The 26,814-nt window shown below is 41.9% G+C and overlaps 1 protein-coding gene across 2 annotated transcripts in view; it reads right to left on the bottom strand.

Annotated features, from left to right (window-relative positions):
- SH3RF3 (SH3 domain containing ring finger 3) overlaps positions 1 to 26,814 on the bottom strand; it is a 250,803-nt gene that overhangs the window by 6,148 nt on the left and 217,841 nt on the right. For both annotated transcript variants that reach the window (XM_074535902.1, XM_074535903.1), the window contains exon 9: positions 6,771 to 7,108. In XM_074535902.1, coding sequence (XP_074392003.1) covers positions 6,771 to 7,108 — 338 coding nt within the window. The remainder of the gene's footprint in view (positions 1 to 6,770; positions 7,109 to 26,814) is intronic.

Raw genomic sequence — 26,814 nt, 5'->3', positions numbered from 1 at the left:
CCCTTTTGTCCCCTTTTCGAGAAGATGCTATAAAATTGTAGGTTTTCCTATATCAAACTGTTGCTTGGCATTTTAGATGGATCTCAGTCTTCTCAATTTTGTCTGTGTCACATTCCCCCTCTAAATTATCAACTTTCAAAAATGCTAATTAGCTGGGCAACAATTATGATGCCAAGTGTGGCAACCACCTCTGACCAACATTAACAATATTTTCTGTTGTAAATGGTGTAAATATGTCTTATATAGTTAAAATTCTGTCAAATGTTAATCATTTTGGCCCAAATTCTCAGCAGCAATTGGCTGTATCAGGCTGAGGGTCCAACATACAGCCCAATGGCCTCATCATTTCCAAGAATAACATGAGGAGTTATGCAGCACCAGCAGGACCCTCCACAAACTGCTCTCAGGTCCTGTATTTGGGAGCAAAGACCTGTCCCGTGGTTCCACTGGTCTGTCAGGGATGGTGTTCCTTCAGAAAATCATCCACTCACAGCCAGGTTCAAAAACACTCAAACCACCCCAAAATGGCACATGTTTAGGCCTGTATGAACACTGAAAGTAAAACCTCTGCTGATTTATGCTCCAAGCGGTGCTAACTCTGTGGGACCTCAAAGGTTGTATTTCTCTTTCTTTCTTAGTACGGGGCCCCTCTTGTATTTTTCTCTCAGGGGACAGACTTGATATTGGACATCCCCACTGGTGGCTGCTGGGGCATCCTTGGATTGGGCACTTCATCCCTGGGGACTCCTGTCCAGGATGGGCAGTGGCCTGGGAAGGATTCTTGGTGCACAAGAGATAATACAAGAGAAGCTTCATGTAGTATCAGCAAGGACAGGGGATGGGTTTTTCCTGGGCAGGAAAACCCCAGGGAGCTGGAGAGTGGGGCAAAGTAAGGGACAAGGTGGAGGAAGAGGGAGGCTGATGGCAGAAAAACCGGGAGCAGAGGAAGAAACGTGACTGTGATGAAAACTGGAAGCCCTGACAGAAGGTGTGGGTATGGCTGCTGAGGGGAGAAGCTCTGCTGAGCTGAGTCTGGGAGAGCAAAAAGCCTTGGTGGGAGGGAGCCTGGGCAGGGACATGACATCCCAAGAAGCAGACTGCATCAGACTGCTGGCACTCGGGCTGGGGGTGGGATGGGCCCTGGCAGCAATTATCTCACTGAGCTGGGAATAGGTCCATCCTCTGCTGTTGGCAAAGACCTTGCAATCCCCCTGTCCCCTGTCTTCATAGCACTTCTTTTCACAGCCAAAAGAAACACCTCTCCCACCCAGTCCTCCCTTTGCTACTCCTACTGAAATCTGGAAGGTGCAAATAAGACTCCTAACCTCAAACAGATGTCACCTGATGGAAGTTCTGGTTTTGTTTCTTTTAAAGAAGCAAAATGATTAAAAATATCGTGTGTAGATACATAAAAGAAATCTACAACCTTACAAGAACACAAGTGTTTCACACCCATGCATCTGAGATGGAGAAAAAGGCAAATAAAATTGTTCATGACTTTACTTCTGCTGTCTTGCAATATAATCTTTCATTATATGACTGCATACTATTTTCCCCATAGGATGCTTCATTTAGTGCACAAGACGCTGCTCTGGATGTGAGTCAAGGCTCTGATATGGGAGGCACTCCACCTTTTGCAGAGGTTGGAATATCATCAGCAAGTGACCATGCTGAAATGCACTGAGTAGTGCAGATGTGGGGAAAGTGGCTTCTCTGACTCCTTCAGCTGCAAAGCCTCGTGCCACACTTTCCACAGAGACTCATCTCATGCACACTGCCTGCGTGGGAGTCCTGTCTGCTCTCAATGACTCACACAGGCCCTCTGTCACTGTGCAGGCAGGCACTGAACAGTATTGATCAGAACTGATCAGTAATTAATAGCTGAACTCAGCCATGGACACTCTAAAAACCCCCAAAATACTCACTGAGTAAATATGTGTATCCGGGACACTGATGGAACTAGAGCAACTTAGGAAAATGTGCAATGAGGCAAATTAGGTCTGCAGGGCTAACCTCCAACCTGATCCCATCTAGAGTGCTTGAATTTTGATGCTTAATACAAGTTCCTGTTTCTCAAAGTATCATGCACTAAGAACAGGTTTCATGAGTCCAGTCCAGGTCTCTTATGCATTACGGATACACATCCCTAATGTGGAGGCAATGGATAATCAGTGCCAGTGGACCATCTAGCTCAGTTAACCATTGCTCTTGTCTACCAGTGGAGCTCTGTTTTTTCATCCTTTCACTGGCAAATTGAAGGGACCTGCAAGGCAACTCTGCACACTACAAGACAAAATCTGCTTCTCCATAGTATGGTGACTGAATCAGTACCATTAGAAGAACAAATCTCAATTGGGTCTTTTACCTTTCTGCTGGAAATATCTTAGGATTCAATTTCTGAGATGGTTGATGGTTAGTTTCCAGTCCTAAGGCAGTTATCCCTACTCAGAGAACTTAACCATGTGAATACATGTCACTGTTCAGTCAGAAATTACTCCTTGGGTCATTTCTCCAGTATCACTTTCCAGGAATGAAAAGAACTCTTCTTTTGCTTTCCTTTTTGGCAAAGAAGACATATGAGCACAGCAAAATTGAAGTCAATGGGCGTTAAGCACATGCTTGAATGCTTCCTTGAATTGGGAGCTCAATTTCTAATGTGGCAGTGATTTGTAGAAAGATACATGGAAACAAGGAAGGATCTATTTTAAAGGTTAAACTTACTACTCCCATGTTATTCTGCAGCACTGTTGTGGTTATAACTTGGTTGAAGACTGCATGAAAACCATAGAAACGCAGTGCAGACATGCCAGTCGTGACAATAAGTCTGGCCACAGCTGCTTTATCACAATGTAACGTGGCAGAGTTAGTGCCAGCTACTATAAAAGAGTCAACAACGCGTGACATGTTTTACTCAGGTTCGCCTCTGGGAACAGTGCCAGGCAGCGAGGGGAACATGACTCACACACACACACATGCACACTCAACTCTCCTGTTTTGCTTCATGTACAGTCACATTTTCTTGAAGGGGGTGGCAAGGGAAGTATTTTGTTTTGGTGCTGCAAGGCACACAGCACATCCCTCCTGTGAGCCAACAGCGTGGTGGGATGTGGGCAAGGCTCTGGCACAGTGCCTGCTTCATCAGTGTGTCCCTATACTGGTCCTGTTTCTCATACCAGCAGAAATTGGATGGAGCTGTAGGTGGGAAAGAGTGTGTGGGGCACACACAGCCTGATGGGGTATTCACTTGGCAGTCAATCACTGCCACATGAAGTGACAAGGACACCACCTGGGAAATTTCTCTGCTCTGCTGCCTGGATTGCTGGATGCTTTATGGCAGAGAGCATCTCAAGGAATGTGGTTTTATAAACTGGAAGTGGAAACTACACCCAGAAGGCAGAGATGGGCTCTCACTATCCTAGCAAACTAGACAAATATGAAGGCTAAATGACAGGAGAGCTAGGACCAATTTCCTTCCCAGTCCAGTCATCCATAGCCAGGCTTCAGAATATCAAGAAAAAGAAGATAATTGCTTTCCTCTCTATGTAAAAAAAAAAAAAAAAAAAAAGCAAACCACCAAAAAAGAGTAAGAGTATAAACATTAACAGCACCTGCAAGAGGGTGACACTTGCTTCACCTTTCTGTCTACCTGTCTGCAACTCCCAGACAGGTCTGCACTGTCAGGCAGCAGAACAGGCAATTCATCCCTTAAATAGTGAGTGAGCTGCAGGCAGTCAGAGCCCTTTAATGCACCCCTTGGTGCACTGGGTTTGATTGGTAACCTGGATGTGGCGAGGGCTGGAGCTGCAAGCCAACCTCTATAGGAAAAGCAGCGGTGCTGAGCTGCCTGCACGAGCCCCTCTTTGAATGCTGTAAATATTAAGGAATGTGCTACTTCTTCCAACCTTTCACTGCTCTGTTTCTGTGTGCGCAGATGGGCGTTGGGAGACAGAAAGCCAAGTACAGCTAAGTGTACTGAAATGCTTTGCAGCTTTTTAAAATTTCTTCCAGCATCTGAATCTGTTTATCTAACCTTTTTTTCCCTCTCCTCCCTTTTCTTTCGCAGAGAATTGCTCCTACTGTGCCTATGAAATGCACCAAAATGCAAACAAGCAAAATACGGAGCTGAGTGACGTTGAATGCAAGTTGCTCCACTGCCAGATGTGAAAAGAACAAGAGGTTTGAAAACCGTAATTTGTTTAAAAAAAAATATAATTTGGTACTTCTGAGAAATTTGATGATTTAATGAGCACAGATGGATGTGGGATGAATTTCTAGCAGACAAGTGTTTAATGTATCTGCTCAGATTATTCCAGGACTAAGCATTATCCTTCCTAGTGCATGAAGGTAATTAATATTTCCCATTATGGACATGAAAAAACCCATAGGATCAGTTAAGGAATGCAGATACACCAATGATATGGAAGTTAATTCATAAATCAATTAAAGAATCTTGCCTGCTGTGTATAATTATGGTTACTTCAATTATAGCTTATTTTCAGATTTAAGACTCAGGAATCAAAATACGTAAAATGAGAGGAAGTTCCTTATCACCATATACTGCAGCTGGAAGTATTTACTCTGTTTTAGCACTCTAAATCTATTTGCTCCTGATTCCAGCACAACTAAGAGGATCCAGGTAACCTTTGTCTCTCTGGTTTTATTCTGACAGTTAAAAATGGTCATCAGTTAAATGTTTCCTACCTGGACCACCTGAGGTGGACTGAGAAATTTGTAGGGTATGGGACTAGCCCTGGCATATTACATAATGTGTCTGGAGTTCTCTATAGGAAAGCTTTGAGAGCAGCACATTACCATCCATCTCTGGAGATGTCAGGGGCTGTACTCCCCAGCTTCTCTTCATGGTTACATTTAACTAAAGGTGCAGCAGCCCACTGATTCAGTTACACTGGTGCTAAATCTGGTTTATATTGATTTAACTTTTCTTATAGCATTAATCTGAACTGATGTAGACCAAATTAAGTGTGCCTAAATAGGGATTGGTTTTTCACTCCTTTTACTAAATTACTTTTTCATGGATTTTAAGGGCAAGAGACTACTGCGAGAGTCTGTTCTCACTGCCTTCATTACAATGCTGAAGGACTTGCCTGTATTTATTTCTGCTTCAAGTCTAACAGCTGCACCTGAACAAAAGCATCTCTTATAGAAAAAATGCCAAATCTAGTGTAAAAATATTCCCATGCCTGTCCTGCCTGCAGTCTCTTACAGACTGTTACCATGCCGTTCCTACACTCCTTACCAGGTGTGCCAGAGCTCCCTGTGACCCTCATTGCAAGTACATAGCTCTAAATCTTCCATTTTTCTTATGATGCTTGTCAGAGTCCACTTCACTTTGCATCCTCTTCTGAAATACACTGTTACTCTGTTTTCACCTGACCAGGAGCTGAATTAGCTCTGTACCAACAGATCTGCCCTACCCATTACACATGTCCCACTTCAATCCTCATCCTGCAACAGGAAAGGTTTTATGTTGACAGTCCAGGTTCAGGACCCCACTCCTGTTGGGCTGCACTACATATATTAATAACCATTTTCTAGTGATTTCTTATGTAGAGTTAGATTTGATGCCAGTAAATCAATTTCCAATCCACTTAGTATCTGCTGGGTTGGTTATGTACAGTTTACTCAGCAAGGGGTTTTATGGTAACAAGCCAGATGCCTTAAAAAAGTTTGTTATGGTGACACTGTCACCTTCCCAAGTGAATTCCAACCTGCATTGAGTAAAACACTGTATGTGGACAGTCCTGTAATGTTCCTTATTACACATCATCTGCTTCATGATCCCAACTGGATTTAGGGTCAGGTGCCTTGCCCAATCCATTCCCTTCAGCCTCTTTCATACACACAAAGCTAGTTTCTTTCCAAGTTCTGTGATTTTAATGTTATTTCAAAATTGTTTTAAATACCAATTCAAGAGTGTTCCCTGAACAGCTTTTTAAAAATTCCTCAATGCTTTTGTAAAAGTATGTTTTTCTCAATCACCTTCTGAGTGGAAAGCATTTCAACAGCACTGTATCTGTGTATTATTTATTCACTTCCCAGTCCTCAAGCTGCAGTCTTGTAGAAAACATTTACCTGAAGCCAGTGTGACTCTGCACATGGAAATCTATCTCTTTTCTGCAACCCCCAGCTCTTTTCTGGTCAGTTATCTCTCTCTTCACCAGCTTTTGTATTTTGATATTCTTATTCTTTTTTCAGGTTTGTGAAGTCAGTTAATCTGAGGTATACCAAGGTGGAAAGGAGGCTGCTGAAATGAACTCCAGAATCACTGGTTCATCCCTCTCTAGAAACAAGCTACATTTTTGGTAACAGGTCACTGAAGATAGCTGTATCTGTATATATTCTAAACAAGAAGAATTTGAAACAGTCTTTGGTATTGCAGAACAGGACATGTCCAGATGGGACATAATATGCCAATGCCTTTAACTTATTCCTTTAGTTAAAATACTGGAATCCCACTTTAAATGTGGCATTTGCCAACAGTATTTACACCACTTGGGCTGAGAAAGCACTGCTGCCCTCCACATTTAGACCAGAGCTGTGGAGTGTCATGAACAGGTGCTCTTCAACACTTTAAACCTGCATGGTGTACCAAGTGATTTTCAATGGGCAGCATGGAAGCCCTGTCTTCCTAAAAGACAGCTGAGCCATGTACAGTCGATCCATGGAACACCAAAACTGCAACAACTCTTTCATCTCTCCTCCAGTTGCTCCCTGTGGATACAGGCAACCTCAGGAGAAACACAACTTACCTTTCCCGGGGCAAAGGCTTGGGCTCTGGCCGAATAGCTGCCATGGAAGAGAGGGGAGGCCTGGCAGGTGAAGGGATGGAAAAATTCAAATCCAAGGAGCCTGTTTTCCTGTGCAGAGGCTCCAGCCCCATGGCTCCTTGCATCTCACTCTCGATGGGGCATGAGCCAGCTCTGCCGTGACTGGAGAGGGAGGAGAGCTCAGGCCCCACTGCCCCTTGCAGAACTCCTTCAATGGCTGTCTGGGGGTCGTGAGTGGGGGACACGGATGGTGGGGAGCGGGACTTCTTTTTTGTGGATGCTCCTGCTAGAAGTTTCAACAGCCCGCTCTTCTTCTCCTTCTGCAAAGGAACCAAACAAAACATGGGCAGTGAGCAAACATACCCAGTCCCTTTGTTTTCATTTTAGAAAACCTCAATGTGTAAGGCAGGAAATCTCTCAAAACTGCCACAGAGGTGGATCCAGGTAGAACTTGAACTTTCTATAATAAAGATCCTATGAAAATCCCACCCCACTGAAAAGGGCTTCAACTAATTCAGTAAAGACCAAACATACTGCAAAGATTAGCCCCATTTCCAAATCTATCCAGGTGGTGATCATGTGCCTTTTCAAACAAAGAGTGCAGCTACACTAGTACAGCAAAGATACAAACTTCCCATGCAGAGAAGACAGCAAGCAGAGTGCTGCCCTCTCTCTTCAAGGAGAATCCTGTCCCTCAGTAGAGATACATCCCACAAGTAGGAAATCAGGACCCATGGCTAAAAACCTGTGCTGGGAAGCACCATGGGCTGAGGAGAGATTTCAGATCCCAGCCCAGTGCAAGAGAAGCATTCATCATTACTTCCTCTTTTACACCTGATGCAGATTTACAGTAGGGAGAACGGAGGCATGACAATCTAGTTTAAGAACTCTTTCCAGAACATGTTACCCTTCACATCCTGCATCACACAGCAATAACTATTCCTGTCTCCCTCCCAGAAGGGAGTCACTGCCCCTCATGCATTAAGGTAAAGGTATCACCTTGATGTTTGAAGACAGACCACAAAATTCACAATTGGCAATTGCAGTGGCAGTGCATGGGAGGTTTCAAAGTTCTACAAGGGTTTCTGACAGAGAAATGAAAAGATGATAATAGCACCCTTTCAATTAATGGGAAGAAAAAAATTTAGCCTGTGTTCCTCAGGAAACACCTTGACCTTTTTGATTTCACAACAGTGTAAGAAATCCTGCAGCACATTTACCTCAAGCACACACAAATAGCAAACACTATGTCCTTCATCTTGAAAGTTTTTTGGCTAGAGGTTTATATGTACAAATTGGCCATCCTCTGGCACATGCTCCACAATGTTAGGTTAGAGTTGCAAGCCAGCAGTGCTGTGCAGTAAATTTTTCCATTTTTTAAAAATGATACAAGAAGCTTTGCAAAGGTCTATTAGATTTCTTCCTCTTTTGTCAGAAGTGTAAGCCATTACCCAAACAATCTTCAGAGTCTCAGGGCTGTGAAGTTTAGCTGTACTTGATAATTCATTCAATAATAGGATCCCAGGGGATAAAATCAAACTCAGAAACAGCAAGACTCATTGAACAGAAACTCTCTCTATATATTCAAGTAGGAACACTTGTTGGAAATACAAGCCAGTAATTTATTTATTCTCTGTAGACAAAATGTCCCATGCAAGGTTTAAAATTATGCTCTTTTATGTTCTGACTGCTGAAGTAATTTCTCAAAGCAGCTTTAAAGAATAGAAAGGCTACAATAAACTAAATATAAGATTTTAAAAGATGCTAGGATTTACTACAGTAAATGTACTTGGAATGTCTGGTATCTCTGCTTCCAAAGTTCTTGTCAGCACTCCTTAACTGGAGTCATAGACTGGTAAGAAAACAGAAATACCTTAGATGCCAAGACACAGAAGACATAAAATGAAGACAGTTGTTGTCACAGAGCCAAAGTCCACTGATTTTTGAAGAGCAGAGTCTGAACTGCTGTCCTAGGGTGATCTGTGCATCCGGATCCTGGTCTCCTGCATACCACTGGTCATGTTTTAAAAGAGTGTTTTGCACTTACAGGATGAAAGGATCCATCCTGTCAAGATGTTCACCCAGGCAGAATCCATGGAAGCTAAGGGAGGCTGACCATATGGCACCACCAGGTCAAAAAAATTAAATCAATTCCCCTGGAAACAATAGAAAAGCAGACCAAATGCCCCTGATAAATATCTTCTTTTCCTGATGGGAAGGGACTGTATGGGAAGTGCATTCTGGAATTCACCTGAAACACCAGAAAAATGCTCCAGTTTTTCTCTCACTGTCTAATTAAGAAATATTGTTGCTGTCACCATTATATAAAATTTTAAAGCTCTTCATGAAATTGCAAAACTCTTCTGTCCCTGTGGCACACTGAAACAATATCTCTAATGATCCCAGCATCCTGTGTCAATATGCATTTGAAGGTGCCCAAAGGTCAGTGACAAAACACAATAGGCATTGTGGGGCTCTGGAGAAACGGCTATTGTGCAGCAGTGAGCACTCTGAGCCTCTTTAATTGGCAGTCTTGCAAATGCAAAGTAACTATGTGAATTAAAGCCCTGTATAACAAACAATTAATATTCCTATGTGGTAGCAGCTTTTCTCATTTTTGCTTCTAATTTAAATACCTTGGCAAATTTTCATTAGAAAAACCTTGTGCAACTTAGACCATTTAAGGCAAAAAGAAGCAGAAATATTTGGAATGAAGGAGGTGCATATACTCACACCCATCTACACATTGAAAAGCAGATAAGTCTGACAGTCATTCAGTTCTGTTTTCAAGAATGGCTTCTACTCCACAGGGTTAGCCCTGGCAAAAACTTCTACTCTTAAGCTACTATCCCTTAGAAAACAGAAAGCTATAATGAACTTGCTGATCTATCCTTTGTTCTACTTTAATAAAAGTAGAACAAAAGGAAAAATAAAAAATTGATTTTTAGCCCCCGCTGAGCGTTTTACTGAACTTTTGAAACGAAGATTTGTGGTCTTGGAAGAGAGAAGATGACTTAATTCAATTGCCAAGCCTAGTCAAAACCTGAGCAGCACCATCCTTCAAGCAGTGTCCTTGGGCAAGGTACTCAGAGGTGCCCTGATACCAACCCCTTTGTGTGTGTGGAGATTAGACAGCATGTCCAGCTCCTTCTCCCTTTGAGTCTGGCTCTCAGCCTTCTGGTGTCACATGGCCACATCCTCTGCTGATGCTGCTCACAGCATTTCAAGCAAAAGGAGCACTGTCAGGGACTGATAATTTACTGTGATGTCACCCATGGGAAAGAGATTGGATTTGAATCTTCTGCGATCAGCAGTTCAACCTAAACCATGACATGCCTCTCTCTGTCTGTAAAAAGGAACTAAGTTGAAACTCCTCCTTGTGCTGTGGGAATTTGTTCATGATTCTAGTGTTACAAAGCTCTACATTTCTTTGGGAGCAACCAGCTCTTTTCCATGGCTTTAATATTTAAAAAAAAAAGGGAATGGGATGTTAGTATGCAGTCCCAGCAGTGATTTATTGCAAATGTCCAAGTATTATGAATTCATTTAATATTTAGTGTAATAGCAGCCATCCTTCACTAGAAATTAATATTTATATGTCTATTCAAGACAGTCCTTCAGCAGTTTCACTGTAAATCAATAAAGCATTAATGGGCATAAATGCTGTAGAGAAATCTACACCAATTGGTTACAGACTGTGTCACTTTTGAATAGAGATAAGAAGTTTACAGGGGAGATATCTGATGACTTTCAGAAATGTTTTTGAATTTAAAAAAATAGTTTGCTTTTTTTTTCCATTCACAGATGGTTGTTTTATTGTTTTCTAGGAAATCTGTAATCTACTGAAACAGCTGGGTAATTACTGAGTTTTCTTTGTCTAGTAGCTACATTTCCAGCTGACTGCAAACTGTGTTTGACATCCCTACCCCCTGAATCTGCCAAGGTCAGACCTTCACATCTGTGTTGATAGATGGATTCACAGTGTGGACAGCACTTCTCCCTTCTCCTGGTTACCGCCCACATGTTTATATGAATTTAAATCATCACCTTTGTGTTGCCCAGATTTTATTCTAGGACATTCAGAGTCAAAACTTACAAACCAATAATTTCAAAAGGATTCAAAGGAAAGCAAAAGAACAAAATTAGCCCTTACAAATAAATTCCAGGCTGTTTCTAGTTAAGAAAAAAAAAAAAACAAAAACTGTCTGGGAACACAGACAGTATAGACAACTCAGGATTTTTCCTCTGGCACAGCTGACAGTGGAGGCTCTGTTCCTATGGGGTAGCATGAAGGAATCTCAGAGGATATCAGTCTCTAGCAGCACAAGGATGGGATGGGTAGCACTTCTGTGACCCTGGAGCATACCCTTAGGGAAGCCAGCACCTGGACAGGTGTAAGTTCCTCTCAATATGCCAGTGTGAGAATGTTTGGGAAAGTGAATACTGTCTGAGCTTAAGAACTCACAAAGGATTAGATCAAAATTAAAGTCTGAGATGTGCAAATGTTGAAATATTTTGCTTCACAGTAATTGGGGATGATTTTTCCCCTCATTAATAACTCACTTGAAGATAATAACTAGCTCTTCTTTCAGCTTCAGAGATGAGATGAGCACAGAATGCAGCTACTTCATTGATGACTGAGTGATAACAGAGTCCCCTGTCTGCAAAGCAATAATCATGCCATAATCTAAATACCAATTACAAGTACTGGCTATATTAATACAGATATATTTTTTTAAGCCACCCAATACCAATTCTGGTTTAGTTTTCTTCCTCTGCAGCTCTTGATACTTAATTTTCTGCCTATCCAGGTTCATTAAACAAATGAGGAAACCTTACTGCAGCTTTTAGAAAAGCTGTCTCAGGTCACTGAAATGAGGTAATTTCTCATGCAACACCAGTTACATCAATAGATACGACAGCCAGAGGGAGAAGAAGAGGTTTCATTTAAAATGAAGAAAAAAGAAACAAAACTGCTTAAATGCTGCCCTGAGCCCTACGAGGGCTCAAAAGCCTTCACAAATCAGGAACTTATCTATCAGTCAGTACCCCCAAAACACCACTTTTATTGCTTGTTTAACTTGGTCAGTGCCTGTTTGAGTAAATGTAAATTAGTGGCTGGAGAACAGTGCATTTTTATTCTGATTCCAACGTGGCTTCTGGTGATTGATGCTTGCATTTAACAGCAGGTCATATTTTGGATTATGTCTCTGAAGAAAAACTATCTGGGTTTTTTAAATCTGTAAAATTATTTGACTTGGGATTTTGATAATCATTCAAAAAGCCCTGACAAAACCCCCAAACCAATATCATCTCAAAGGGAAGCTTCTGGCCTGAAATATCTTTGGATATGTATTTACCATGTGCAATTTGCCACTATTTCTCATGAGGCATTGAACAAAACAACAGCAATTACTTACTACACAATTTCCTCTGATTTTAGGGAAAGACTAGTCTGGTATCATATATTATATGGAAATACTTGCCAAAGATTTAGTTTCTAATGGAGACAACTGCTCCTGGCCACAAGTCTATTATAATCTCACTATACATGTTACATGCCAAGAAACAAAAAGGATTTTATGATCATAGTATCTTTAGCTTTTAAATTCCAGTGACAGTAACATGCATACAGATGTGCACAAAATATTTTATTTATTATTAATTTGAAGATAGATACTATTAAAAACAGGGGGAAATAATTAAAATGTCTTGCTAGACCTGTCTAGGAATTTTAAATGTTTTGAAAATAAAACTGAGAATAAGAAATTAGATTTCAGGTCCCAATACAGCAAAGCACATAGCACTTCATCATGTGCTTCTGTTGAAATGAGGTGGATGCAAGGCTCTAGAGACTACAAAAAGAGATAAAGAAGGAATCTAAAAATATATTTCAATATTCAATTTAGATGGAATATTAGATCTTTCAAACACTGGAGCAAAGCTAAAGGCTAGCTCAAAGGAAAAAAAAAAACCAAAACCAACTGAAGAGGAAGCAGAGTATCAGCTATCGTTAAGCTTCCTGGAGGAAGCTGAATTCCTGCTGAATTCAGAAGAGGTAGAAGGTGAAAGAGACTGACAGGGCTAAGGGTGAATGAGATCACCTGCTCCCCTGATACTGTAGCAGCTTTAGTGCTACTTTGTGGGAACAGCTGAAACACAGCACAGGGAGTTGAAACTACTGCTGTGATGAGGTAACCCAAAATTGTGCACCAATAAACTGAAATGCAAGAACACCACCAGAGAAGTGATGAAACCATGGCTCTCAAGAAGACTGTGTGACATTTCCACTTCCAATCAGCCACTCTCTCTAGAACTAAGGTCAGATGGATGTGTTTTAGTCCTAATTTTAGTCCACCTCTTCCTTTGAAGTGTGAGCAACCTCTTGGGTGCACCAGGATATCAGGAGTAGGCCTGATATCCTTGTGCATTTGACATTCAGCTTCTTTCTCTGCTCAGCAATCTACTGGACTTCAATTATCCTACAGCAAGTAAGGGAAATTCAGCTCAAAGCATGAATTGTGGTGGGTCTCCTGCCCACCACACTGCCTACACAGAGAGGCATTAAGTATACACTTTCTTGGAAAGCAGAAAACTGACAGGAAATACTGACCTACAAAGCCCCTTCCTGTGGAGATGGTACTTCGGAAATGGATTGATTTTTTCCCACAGTACAGGAATTAGGGGGAACCTTAATGAGATTATCAGGCAAATGGTTGAAATGAAAAAAACATAGGAAGCACTTTTCCACATAACACATAATTAAATGGAGACTTCATGTACACAGTATTGTGGAAGCCAAAAGTATGAAGAGGTTCAAAGGGGATTAGACAAATTAATGGAGAACAGACCTAGCAAAGACTATTAAAAAGTGGTATGAATCCAAACTCTGCTTCAGTAAATCCCAACAGGTAAATGAAATAGTACTTAAAGCACACACAGGGTAACTCCACCTTGCTATAAAGAGACCATAAAAACAGTAACGTTCTCAGAATTATTGCTATGCTAAAAAATTTAGGTATTTTGGCAAAAGCTTAGGAAACAGGACAAAACCAGGAATGAGCCCGCCCCTGCACCCTCTCAGCTTTGGGAAATCAGCTGTTCAGGGACTTCCTCAGCTGCAAGGGTCTGAGAGAGGGCAAAAGGCAGCCATCAGGATGCAGTGTCAGCCAAGGAAGAGACACAGAGAGTTGGGAACCACAGCCCCAGAACACTTTCACGGCCCTGCAACTGCTATTTGGATTCCTCAGCTCCATCTCTGCTGTGCAAACCTCAGATCCAGGGCTGCTGCACTCACACTGCACCAAGGAGTCACAAAAGTCCTGGTGACAGGGCTGACAAGGCCCTATTCCTTCTTGGATACCAGCTTGCTTCCTAACCTGACACTGCACCACCTTTGCACATGCCAAGGGCTCCTTTGCAGCTACCATGGGGTCTCCTGCGCTGGGATGCACTGTGTCTTGAGGACCTAACCTAATGTGAAGCCTAAAAATGTTACACCTTTGTTTTAGTATAAATCAACTGTGGTAGACTAACTGTACTTTCTAGAGAATTGGAGCAAAACAGCTGGACAGACCATGAGCATTCTTGTGAAACTTTAGGCTGATTTATTCAAATTAGAGGATAATCCATCACAGCTTGACTACAGCACAGAATTCTGAAATGAGAAAAAGATGTACAATTAAATAAACTGCTAGATGAACTCCTTAAAATTAATGTTTCTAAATAAGATGGTTTAGACTGACTGGTTAGCTTGCTGCTCCTTGTCTCACATAAGGAAGTGAAAATGATTTATTGCTCCTGGGAAGCATTGGGAGCAACACTCAGATTTTGCAGTAAGCCAGAGCACCCTCACTCACAGAACACCTGAATGAGAGAGAATCAATGACAGAAGTCACAATGTGCTTCAACACACTTTAGTCTTACACATAGCTGGCTCTGGCTCTACCCATTCATAAGGGATAGATTTGGTTTCAGAAGCAAACAGTTAAAATTGCTTGGCCTTCCTTTTTGATCTTGTTAAATGACAGGCAAGTGACACTTGCACTTTTATGGAAAGCAGAAACATGAGGGTAAATGGTTTGGATTAGTGGAGGCCATCTTGTGCTTTATCCCTGATGTATCTATTCCTGCTTGGTTGATTTTGTTCCAGCAGCTGTGCCATCTCAGGCTGTAATTTCAGCACCTCCAACAAACCACACAGTATTGGGCTAGCCTGCCCTCAGAGGGAAGACTGCTTGTGGAAAAATCAGGTATCACAGGAGGTATATTCTCCTCTGAAAATCAATTCCCCATTGGAAGAAAAAGAAGGTTTGTCAATAGACAGCGCAAAATTGCCAGAATTTGTGTGTATACTCATTATGGTGAAATAATTACTTCCAGGATTAAACAGTTCCTAAAAGATGCACTTAGCTGGAGACACAGGAGTCAGCTGAGACTGACAGAATACATCACACTTGCATGGACTGTGGCCTAGAGGGGATCAAAGCAGAAGCTCCTCTTACCTGTATTTCTGAAAATTATCTGGGCTTTGCACTGCTGCTTGGGCAGCCTGGACTGAGCGAGGGACAGGCATGAGAGGGGCACTGGTGGTCCTCAGATGGTCTGAAATTTCAGAAACAGGTCCCTGACACCATCAAAGCCACAAGCATGAAAATTTTTCTCTTTCTGAAGGCTGGCCTCTAGTTTTGGCAGTTATCACAGCATCAAATCTGAGCATTTCCCAAACATTTCTGATTTATTTCATTCATTAAAAACATCAGGCCTTGTCCCCTCTCCCTCCTACCATCATATCTGAAACAAAGCAAGACTAACTCAAGCTGATATCTTCTGTTCTGGGTGTAAGAGAAGCCCAGCCCCTGAGCACACAGGGAGTCACAGGTGCTATTTTTCCATGGGCATCACAGGCCCCACTGGGATGTCTCTTGCACAGGGACAGAACTGCACACTGATTTGTGATCAATTACTGAAGTGCATAAGCTTTGCAGGCAAAGCAGCTGAGGTTTCTGTAACCTCCCCTGTCAGCTGTGTTACAGACAGGCATTTTCACTCTTACTGTATTTCCAAGCAGCCCTGTGAATTACTCCTAGGACACACTAAGATGGCTGAAGTAGTTTTCTCGCATGAAGATCAATTGATCAAGTATACTCTTTAAAAAAATGGACAAAGAAACCCAGAATAATTTTAAAGTATTGAAAAGAAAGTGGCTGTCAGTGTCAGAGGAATGACCAGGGAAATGAATTGTAAATGACAAGTTCTTTGGTAAAATCACCAAGAAACTGTCACTTTCCAAATGCCACAACACTTGGGTTTTAATTACTAGAGAACTTTGCCATGACAAAAAAGCTTGCTTTCTCAAGTCTTGGCAGCACATGTCATAAGAGCATCCTCTCTTCATCAAAAACTAATATTTCATATTTTTTCCTAGTTTCATCTTTTTTCTGCTTAAAAATACACCCTCCCCCCATTTGCTTAAAATATTCTATACTAAAGACAGGTCTCTAGGAATATAAAATTTCTCTTTGTTAAATTAAAGTGCAGAGCAAGAAGAATCAGAAATGAGAAAGAGAACTAACCAAAGGGAATAACTAGGGCATAAGCAGGGAAGGGAGCCAATAGCACTGCAGCTTTTTCTTTCACTTTTGTACTAAACCTGGTTTTACTTTGTTATCCTGTCCCTCCATTTACCTTCCCTTCCTTTGTCTGTTTAGCCCTCTTCTTTTACCCTGCCACATGACCTGCAGATGCAACCATGAATGAAATGCAACTGAGTTACACTGATTTAACTAATTACCACTTGTCATGTGTGCTACCCAAGCCAATGTTCTCCATTGCCTCATTTTATCCCAATGGTGAGACAAAACATGTTAGCTCAAATGTCAGGCTTAAACTGATCTGGGTAGCCCAAGATATGTGAGAATATGCTTTATACCAGAGCTGACAGCAGGGTAATATCAGTGAGAAGCATCTCACACAGGCTGCACACAGATTCACATCTGTAACCTCAAGTGCTCTCTGAACATGAATTTGTTGCATGTCTGGATTGTGCTATGCAATAAGGCAGTGACATCTGGTTGGTGTTTTCATTTGCAACTATTGCAGAAATAATTACCAATGACAGCACATATACAGCATATTCCTCTTCACTCTGCCAGCTAGTTGACTGATGCAGAAGAGGCCAGTGTGACCTGAAATAAATGGTAAATCCTGCCAACCAATGGAAATAAATGGTCAATTTTAACACGTAAGTTAAAAATATTTCTGTGAAGATGTTGGGCAAATATATCTCACATCTGAAAATGATGGAAACTATATAAAGATAAAATCACTACTGCACTGGAGCAGAAGTGACAGCTTTGTCATTCCATCTCTAAGCCTGCCTACCACAGATGAAGATGAAACACCCTTTACACAAGTCAGATAATGGTGCAAAACTGCAGGGGTTGATCGACAGACTGGCAGGCTTTCTGATTTTCATTTTAGCAAAACAGAGAGGGTAAACATTAACTTATAATTGTCCCATCCTCAATTTGATCCTGGTTGATTGGAATGTCCCTGCCTATAAAGATAACAGAATTAGTAGCCCATCAGTTAAACAATCATGACTTCTATTCAAGGTCCTGTACTATGATTACTTTGCTCTATCTGACAATCTTCCCAGAGCAGAGTAGGCAATATGATGAATATCTTGCACTCTTCCTCCTGCCAGAACAGCAATGTGCTTGTTTGAGGACCCCCTTCCAGTCTCCCTCTTTTTAACTCAGCAGTATTCATGCTGCTTCAGAATTCCAACCACAGATAACCAGATGCTACCAGTTGCTTTGCAATGTTTTCCAGTTAATGATTTTCTGTCAAACCATGAGGACATTTCAAGTAGGTACCATTAGGGCTTGTCTCAGTCCTAGTGCTAGTCAATCTTTCCATTAATTACTTGCTATGTGAGTGTATTCTAAAACCAGCAGTGAGCCCTGAGCTGATTGAGTCCCCAAGCATTGTCCTGGTTTTACCTGGGACAGAGTTAATTTTCTTCCTAGTAGCTTGTATGGTGCTGTATTTGGGATTTGTGACCACACAACAGTAATAATGCCCTGTTTTAGTTAGCAAGCACCCTTCCACATTGTTAAGGCCTTTGCTGCCTCTCACCTACCCCACCAGCAAGGGGGCTGGGGGTGCAGCCAGGGACACAGCCAGGACAGCTGACCCTAGGTGACCAAAGGGATACCCCAGACCCTATGGCATCATGCTCAGCAACTGGAAGCCTGGGAAAGAGGTAGGAAGTGGGGCACATTCAGGGTGATGGTGTTTGTCATCCCAAGGCACCATCACTGTAACAGAGATGAAGACCTGCCTGTCAGTGGGAAATGGTGAGCGAATTCCCTGTTGTGCTTTGCTTGTGAGGTAGTTTTTGCTTTACCTATTGAAGTGTCTTCATCTCATTCCATGAGTTTTCTCATTTTTACTGATTCTTTCCCCCTTACCACTGTGGCAGGGAGTGAGTGAGTGAGTGGCTGTCTAAGGTGCCTGCCAGGGTTAATTCCCAACAGCAGGATTAAAAGGGTAAGAATTCAAAACAATTTTCCTAAAATTGAGAAATGATCCCAAATCACCATAATGAGATCTGCAAAGACAAGCATGATATGCAATTGCTGGGAATGAGAAACCAAATGCACACTGCAATATGAGGAGTGACTGGCCAGTCAACAGCTCTGCAAAGGGACATAGAAGTTACACTGGATCACAAACTGGGAGTGAGTCAAGATGCTCTTGGGAAAAAGACAAGCTTTATCTGTAAACAACTTATATATAAGTAATGGAAAGTGCTTATTCCACCCTCATTTGCACTAACAAGATCTCAGCACAACTCCACTCTGGGACACTACCCTACCTTAAGACTCCAGCAAGCTGCAGACTGCCCAGAGGAAAGATGAAAGTGTAATCAGAGGTCTAGAAAACATTACTGTGAAGAAAGGCAAAGAACTTGGCTCAGTGAGGTTGAACAAAGAGAATTCTGAAGGACCAAACACATTATTAGCTCTCTAACATGTGAAAGGCTGTCAAAGGAAAGCTGATCGGCAGTTCCATCTGGAACAAGACATGAAGAAGCAAGATTGAATTATAACCATGAAAGATTTGTGAGGGACAATAATTTTCTGACCTGAGGAACATGAAAGGACAGGAATGGATTGTTCAGGGAAGTTGCAGAACTGTCTTAGTGGAACAATTTCAAGAAAAGTTAGACATCTGTGGTGGGAAGTCAGCATCTACCCGACTTCCTCACGGCTGATGAATGGAAATCCATTCCAGGCTTCGGGGCCACCATCCTTAGTACCCCTCCTGTGCCACTGTCTCTGCTGGCCAGTTGTATCTCTCAGCCAGGCTCACTCTAAGTCTGCCAACCAGGAGTATCTGGCTTGGATATAAATCCTGTCCAGAAAAATTTTAAAAGCTGGAAAATCACTTTCCTCTTCTATGTCCTGGTCAAGCCTAGCTTATTCATTTCCCTTGCCACAGCAGGCACCATTGTGTTGATAGGATTTGCCTGCCTGACCTCCTCCCTCTTCTGTCTCAAAACTAAAGATATGAAAAATAACATGATGTTGTACAGGAGGGAATAGAGATCTCTGAGGTCATAAAAAAACCACCTAGATCCATTAAAAAATATACTAGTTCTGGACTGATCATGAATTGGGACAAAAAACTAAAGCACAGGAAGTCTACTTTACTGCAAAATAAGTTGGCCATGGACTTGCATTAAATTACTTCTTCTCTCCCTAAGGCATCTGGTGATGAAGCCCAATGCCAATCTGCTTCTAGTCTGCTGAACACAGTGATGTGAGACTGAAGGTTAGTATTACAGCTTCTGCAGTATTAACCTACAGAAGCATGTCAGTGAATATGAACCAAACAAAATATATGCAAAAAAAGGTGAAGCAACAGGTTGAGTTCTGCCTTTATAATAAATTGCTTTTTAGAAGGTTGACTGCTTGACACACTATATTAATCGATTACAGGCAGCCTGCAGATGTAGTGTCAGAAAAGTGACTTTTGCATGGTGTGCTTGTTGAATTCCTGAGACTGATCTTTTCTCCAGAGGGCAAAATAGTAACATTTTTTTTTTCAGTCCTTCAGAGACTTCCATATCTTCACTTGGTCTGAAGAGAATTACTAGATGCTTGAGACATTAGAGTCAGTCTGGGTTGTTATTTTTTTCAACTGAAAGTGGCTTTACCATTTGGCAAAAGAAAGGCTGAGGGGTTGTACATTTTTATGCTGCTTCTGAAATATGAATAATAAACAAAAGTGTACAAAATATGATAAATATCCCTTTGCTATAACTGGGTTATGCCCTTTAGTTATGTAACAAAAATAGAAACATGCCACAGATATTTGTTGACTGTTTCAACATGCTATTCCTACAGTATGGATGTTTTGTCAGAAACTGCAATTTCCTTCAGTTTACGAAATTCTTCTAGTAGAGCTTGCTGAAAGATTTCTGCATTGACTGTAGATATTTTAACCCACCTAGGAAACAGAAACATTGGCACTGAAAAGTTGATTAGAGACAATTTTCACAGCAAAGTTCAGGTTTTGTCTCCATAAAAAAAAAGCATTGGCAGTTAAAATTAAATTTCTTGTAGCTCAGTAAGTAATCTCTGTTGCCTCTTGGTGGTTTAAGACTTATTGGCTTGTGAATTCACAGTTGGAAAACCACTGAAGAAAACAAATGAGTCCTGAATGTGCAGGATGCCAACATGCTACCAACTCTGACACACTGAGAGTTGTTTCATTGTTTTCAAGGCATCCAGCTTCCTACTCTGTTTTTCTGCTGGAATGGTTTCATCCTGCATGTCTTCCTTCCTAGGAGTGGTGGGGTAGTGTCAGCTCATGGCAGCTCTATGTGTTACTGCTTCAGGCAGAAAGGAGAACTACGGGGACAGGAAGATCATTCACACTCTGGGCTTTTTACCCCATGCATGGGGACTGGGACCTTGATGCCATGAGGGAATGAGAGACGAAAAAGTTCTTCAGGAACAGGGCAGGGAGAGAGCAGAAGGCATGAGGGGATGCTCAGCTGCAGAGCTGCGTGGTCTGGGGTGGGGATTGGCCCCTATGATCCCGCAACAGGCGGAATGTGTCAGTGTCTCCCACTGATAGCACAAGAGCACTTACATTTCACCCGACTAATCCAAGGACGTACTTGCCATCCCCACCCACAGCCTGGTCCCATCCAGCCATCTGGTCCTGCATGATTTCTTCTGCAGGCAGGGGAATGCCATGGGAACGCCAGTGCCGGGATGCTCACACGCAGACACACACTCGCGCACACATACGCCTCCAGCCTTCTGCTTCCAGTGCTCCCTTGCATGCTCTTTCTTTTGTCAGTTCTACTTTCTTCCTCCAGCCGTGCTAAGGATTTAGAAAAAGCTCCTGGGCCCTCTGTGCTATAAAATTAGGTCTCTACAGGTGCCAGGAGAATTCTGTGCCTTGGCATACAAACAGCTTCATCTCCAGTTAGCTGATAAACTGAATTTCCTCTTAAAGTTAAAGCACTCTCCAGCTTCTCTTGCCTGGGATCCACTTCCCCTTAAGGCCGTAGAATGCAGCACAGAACCACTCAAAAGAGTGTTAGAGAAATCCACTGCGGACACTTGAGAAATCCTGTGACAGCACTGTGAGGCAGATAAGCAGAGGCGGGGGGAGAGGAGAGAAAAAAGGAATAGCTTTCGGAGACTGCTTGGCAGCAAAGTCAGCGCTTGAAATATCTGTGGGGAGTTTGAAAGCATTTCCTAACATCAAAAATGTGAAGAAGAAAAAGAAATTTTGATCAATGACTTATTGCCCTTGATCTAAGCAAAAGAATCCTAGCCAGTCAGAAATAACAGAAATCTGTTTTATTGTAAAGCTTAAGTTTTCTATGTTTTGACAGCTGGGGCTCATGCTTTTGGCTGGGTAATTTGCCAGCTTTAAAATATTCATCACTGAGTTGCCAGGTTTTTGTCCTTTCAAATTGAGCTCTAATGATGAAGGAGAAGGTGCTGGAGAGATTTTAAGCATGAATTTTCTGCCCTAAAACACAACTTTGTGGCCTGAGTTCACATGACCAGAAAAAGAGGTTTCTGCTCCCTGGCCAAGTTTCTGGTGAATCACTTGCTGGTCACTGAGCCAAGATTCACTTTCTGGAGCATGGGAAGCAGTGGCTCATTTGTGATGAAGACAGTCCCCTTGCCTTTATTGAGAGGAAATGCATTAACAGTATGTATTCTGTGCACAAATTTTGAAAGAACTGAACTAAAACATTCCTAAAAACATAGACTAAAGCATCCTTACCAAGAAACAAACTGGAACATGTTACACTGAAAATTCATAGCTGATTCTGAAAATGATCTGTGAAATGCTGGTGTTGGTGGCTCTTGGATCAACTCAGATGTCTTACAGAGTACTCAGGAAAAATAGTGTCACAGAAGTTTTTGTTTTTTGATGCAAACCTTTAGATTGCTATTCCAATGTTGCTCCCTTTTAATGCATCCTACACTTATTCCAAGAATTCAAGTCAGGCTCTTCTGATCTTGTGCAATTTTTTTATTGCTATGTCTTGCACTGCTTTCATTTCATCACTCAGTTGTTATCATTACATTTCACACCTGTACAACTTAGTGGGCTTTCTTAGTTGAACATAAGGGAAATATTTTTCTCAAATTGAAAAATGTTAAATAATTTCATACTTGCCAAGAAGACTACATTCCTTTTCCAGAAACTTGGGGTCAGCCTTATAGACTTGGTATCTGGAAAACCGGCTTGCATCAACTTTGTCCTTAGTTTCCTCTACTTGTCACAGGTGACCGCTATTTTTGTCACATCATTTTATATCTACAAAGTCCTTGCAAGTCCTCAACACTTCACTTTTGAGACTGATCTTTCATTTTCTGGATAAGGAATTAAAATGTCTTTGGGGATATGAAATGATAACAAATCCCTTTCAGTCAGGGACAAGCCAATATGAGCAGAAGTTGCAATGCAGAGACTAAGAGTAAGTAAAAACTGAAAGTGCCTAACAGTGTAGGATCTGGTTCTTCAGGCAGTTTCAGGTGACCATCTGATAGCTTAATTGGACAGCTAATGTGAACTAAGGTCAAAGAGCATCTCAAGAGTTTATGAAGCCAAATTTCTAAAGGCCCTTTCATCTAGTCTCCAAAGCCAGAGTGGGCAACTAAGGGTGCATGCAGGAGGCCTGCCCTGAGGGATGCTGCCAGGTAGGACTGGGCACTGGGCTGCAATTTAGGAGAAGGATGAAAAAGGCACTGACAGCAATGGGGAGTGGTGGAGAGGGAAGTCTCTCTGGTCATGTCTATTCTGGCATAAAAGACAAGGTCAGGATTTAGCAACAAAGCTACGTCTGCATCCATTAACCTTTGTGGGTTGGCTTACATCAGCTTCCTGCTCTACTCTGCACTGGTGCAGCCTCACCTGAAGTCCTGTGTGCAGTTTTGGGCCCACAATATAGAAACATATAAAGCTATTAGAGAAACATATAAAGCTTTTAGAGAGAATACCATGAGGATGGTAGAGAGCCTTGAGAGGAAGTCATGTGAGGAGCTTCAGAGGTAACTTATTTCATCCTGGAAAATGAGGAGACCTCACAGCAATTTACAACCTCCTCATGAGGAGCAGTGCAGGGGCAGGTACTAATTTCTTCTCTCTGGTGCCCAGTGACAGAACCTGAGGCAATAGGCTGAAGTTGTGCCAGGAGAGGTATAGCTTGGACATCAGGAAAAGTTTCTTCACTCAGAGAGTGGCTGGGCACTGGAACAGGCTCCCCAGGGAAGCAGTCACATAACCAGCATGACAGAGTTCAAGAAGCATTTGGACAATGCTCCCGAGCATGTGGTGTGCATCTTGGGGCTGTCCTGTGCAGGGCCAGGAGCTGAACTTGATGATCCTTGTGGGTCCCTTCCAACTCAGGATATTTTATGATTCTGTGAACTAACACTCTCCCAGGACAACACAGGAGTGTAGTTTGTGCCACACCACTTACCAGGACTGTTCTTGGTGAGCAGTCTGGATGTAGCCATCCTATTTTGGGCAGAAAAAAAGCTTAGAAGCAAGGATACAAGTCAGGCAGGGACATTTGCAGGGCCAGAAAATAGGCCTTGGCTTGTTCTGTTTTGCAATGTAGTTCTCACACCAGCATCATGCCAAACATACTGTATCATTTGAGGAATGCATTTATTTTGAGCAGGACCGATACTTGAGAAAGTGAGTGACACTGGTGAAAACAGACAGATGTTTACTGATTTAGTCTTCACATGCAAAACTGTTGGTGTGTGTTCAAAGCCATTTTCTGAAGATGTATCTCTTCTTATCTTAACATCAGGAAACAGCGGCCTAGTGTATTTTCCCATTTGCTGCGACTTGTTATCTAGATCCACTATGTATTCCAGGGACCCAGTTCCTAAATTTGAAGCTGCAAACAGACTTGTTCTCTCAGCATACTTGTAAGAAATGTTTAATTTTACATTGCCAATTTTCAAATATTTCAATATACTCTGGCTAGGTAAAACAGTAAGGAATTGCTGTAACACAGTGACGAATTAATGACTTGCTCGATAGCACAAGCTCTTATTTTCCTCCCTGTCAGCTCTTGGGCCAGACATTTTGGAAGAGTTTAATCAAAATCCTCATCAAAAGCCAAATGACTGGATTTTAAAGAAAGTTTAATTACAGTGGTCAAACCACCCAGCATGATTTGCTTGATTTGATTAACATAATGAGGAGCTCATTTAATGAGAAATGCATTAATTCATTCAAACAAGTGGTTTTATCAGTAGTATTAAGCATCAACCCAGATTATGTACAGCAGAAACTATTATAGCAAAAATTGAGCAAGGTCAAAGCAGTAGTCATATCATAATTACAAGCTCTTAGCTGTAATCTACCAGTTGAACTGGGTAGTATTCCTGCCCAAAAAAGCAGGATCCCTATTTTAAAAGCCCCCAAACCATACAGTTTTGCTCCAGTTCCACAGCTGAGATCTCATTGTCTTTCTTTCAGATATTCAGAAGATTTGGGAAGTGGGACTGAATTTTTTTACTTTCAGACAGCTACACATGCAGATATTAGTAACAAATGATAAAGAACTCGAAGGACCCCTGCTATCACTCCACACCCCTAAAGGAAATGGATGTTGTCCATTTGCTCTTTGTTTTGCCTCTCTCCTGACCCTGTGATATCTCAGGGATGCTCCCATCCCTAACCTGGCATAGAGTAATCCTGGGGAAAAATTAACATTTTATTTCTGGGCAAAGGAAAAAGAAAAAAAAAATGCTTCAAGTGGGAAGCATTTGAGCAAAAGAAGAAAGAATCTCCTTCACACTCTCCTCTCTTCCACTGCCTTCTTTAGACACATTTCGCCCTGTATTTCAACTTCCTTGTTCCAAGACCCTTTCCTCTGGGCTTTGCACAGCACCCTTCACCTGGTACTGCTTCTCTGGTGCTCCCTGCTCTATCTCCCAGCAGCTGCCACTGCTCTTCTCTCTCCTTTGCTGCCCTGACCACTGTTACCTCTAACTTCTGCCGTGCTCCCTCACCTTTACTCCGGCCACTTGTCATTCCTGCAGTGTCTGTGCTGCCCTGCGGGAGCCGCCTTTCCTGCTGCCTCCTCCTGTGCCCGTACAGCACTGAAACTTCTCTGATTTTCAAGTGCTCTACTTCTCAGTCTGCTTGGCTGCCAGAGTACTTTCCAAGTACTCTGTTGCACAGTGGACTTCAGCACTGTCTATGGCACAGTTTTTCATCAGCTACTATCAGCAGCTGGTAAAGGAGACCATGCTCAAAACTGTTCCTTAAGGAGACAGGAGGCTGGTCAAGGAGCTGAGATGTGGAGCCCAAGCCCAGCTGCAGATGGGATATTCCAGGATTAGATGCACACCAACAAGTGAAGACTGGCATGGAGGCAGAATTTCACCTCCTGCTTAAGTCAGCAGGAACATGACAGTAAGACACTATTATTAGGGTACCTAAATGAATGTAAGTACCAAGGTTCACCTGCAGCTTTGGAAATTTGGATCAAGATCTTCAAGAAATAAGCTGAAGCAGAGAACTAGAGATGTCAAAAAATAGACCTAAGGATTTATTTGCTATATTAATAGAAAATGAGCAAGAAAATCATTCATGCTGATCTGAAAACCATAATCCTTAGGATTATTTCTGCCTGTTGCCTTTAAGCCACAAGGAAATGAGTAAAAGTTGGAATTGGAGTCCTTGATTTTAGAGAAATCGTGGGATTTGCCTATATGTGACTGTTGCACACCAACCTGTGATACACTGGCATATAAACATTTGCACAGAGGAAAGCATTAGCAGTGATGACTGCACTGTATCCCGAGGTGAAGTTGATTCCATCTTGGAACAAACAACACAAACAGCATACATGGACTCACTGCAGAACCTGCCCCTTGGTGTCACATTTAGTATCCTGAGTGGAATCAACATGGGAAATCATAAAACATAAGTTTTTAGAAGACCATATCTTAAAACACTTTCCCCCACTATCTCCCAACCCAGCCTTCAAGCAGACAATCAACATTACTAAAGTTATAATCTGAAGAAAATTCCCCAAGGACCAATATATTTCACCATAGTAGAGTGATAAATGCAAAAAATGCAATTTATCTCCACAGCCCTCAAAAGAACCATGAAAAACAATGGATCCTCATCATGTCCATCCCTGAATGCAAACTACTTCTTCTTATGAACTATGTGACCTCTGTACCATAGTGAACTCACACTGACAATTCCTGCATGAAAGAAAACCATGGTTAATAACAACAAAATGTCTCCTAAACCAGTTATTCTCTGATCATTCAGCCTTTTTCCTCAGTGGTATCCTACAAAAGACACTGGAAAGACTAAACCAGGATTAAAGTTAACAACTTCATAGGACACCAGAAATTGTTGATTCTAACAGCAATGCTAATTTAATGACACATTACAATTTACATCACACATGAATTGCTAATCTCAGTTTCTC

This window comes from Zonotrichia albicollis, chromosome 2, assembly GCF_047830755.1.
Source record: "Zonotrichia albicollis isolate bZonAlb1 chromosome 2, bZonAlb1.hap1, whole genome shotgun sequence".
Lineage (NCBI taxonomy): Eukaryota > Metazoa > Chordata > Aves > Passeriformes > Passerellidae > Zonotrichia > Zonotrichia albicollis.
This window is presented reverse-complemented; position numbering and strand designations above follow the sequence as displayed.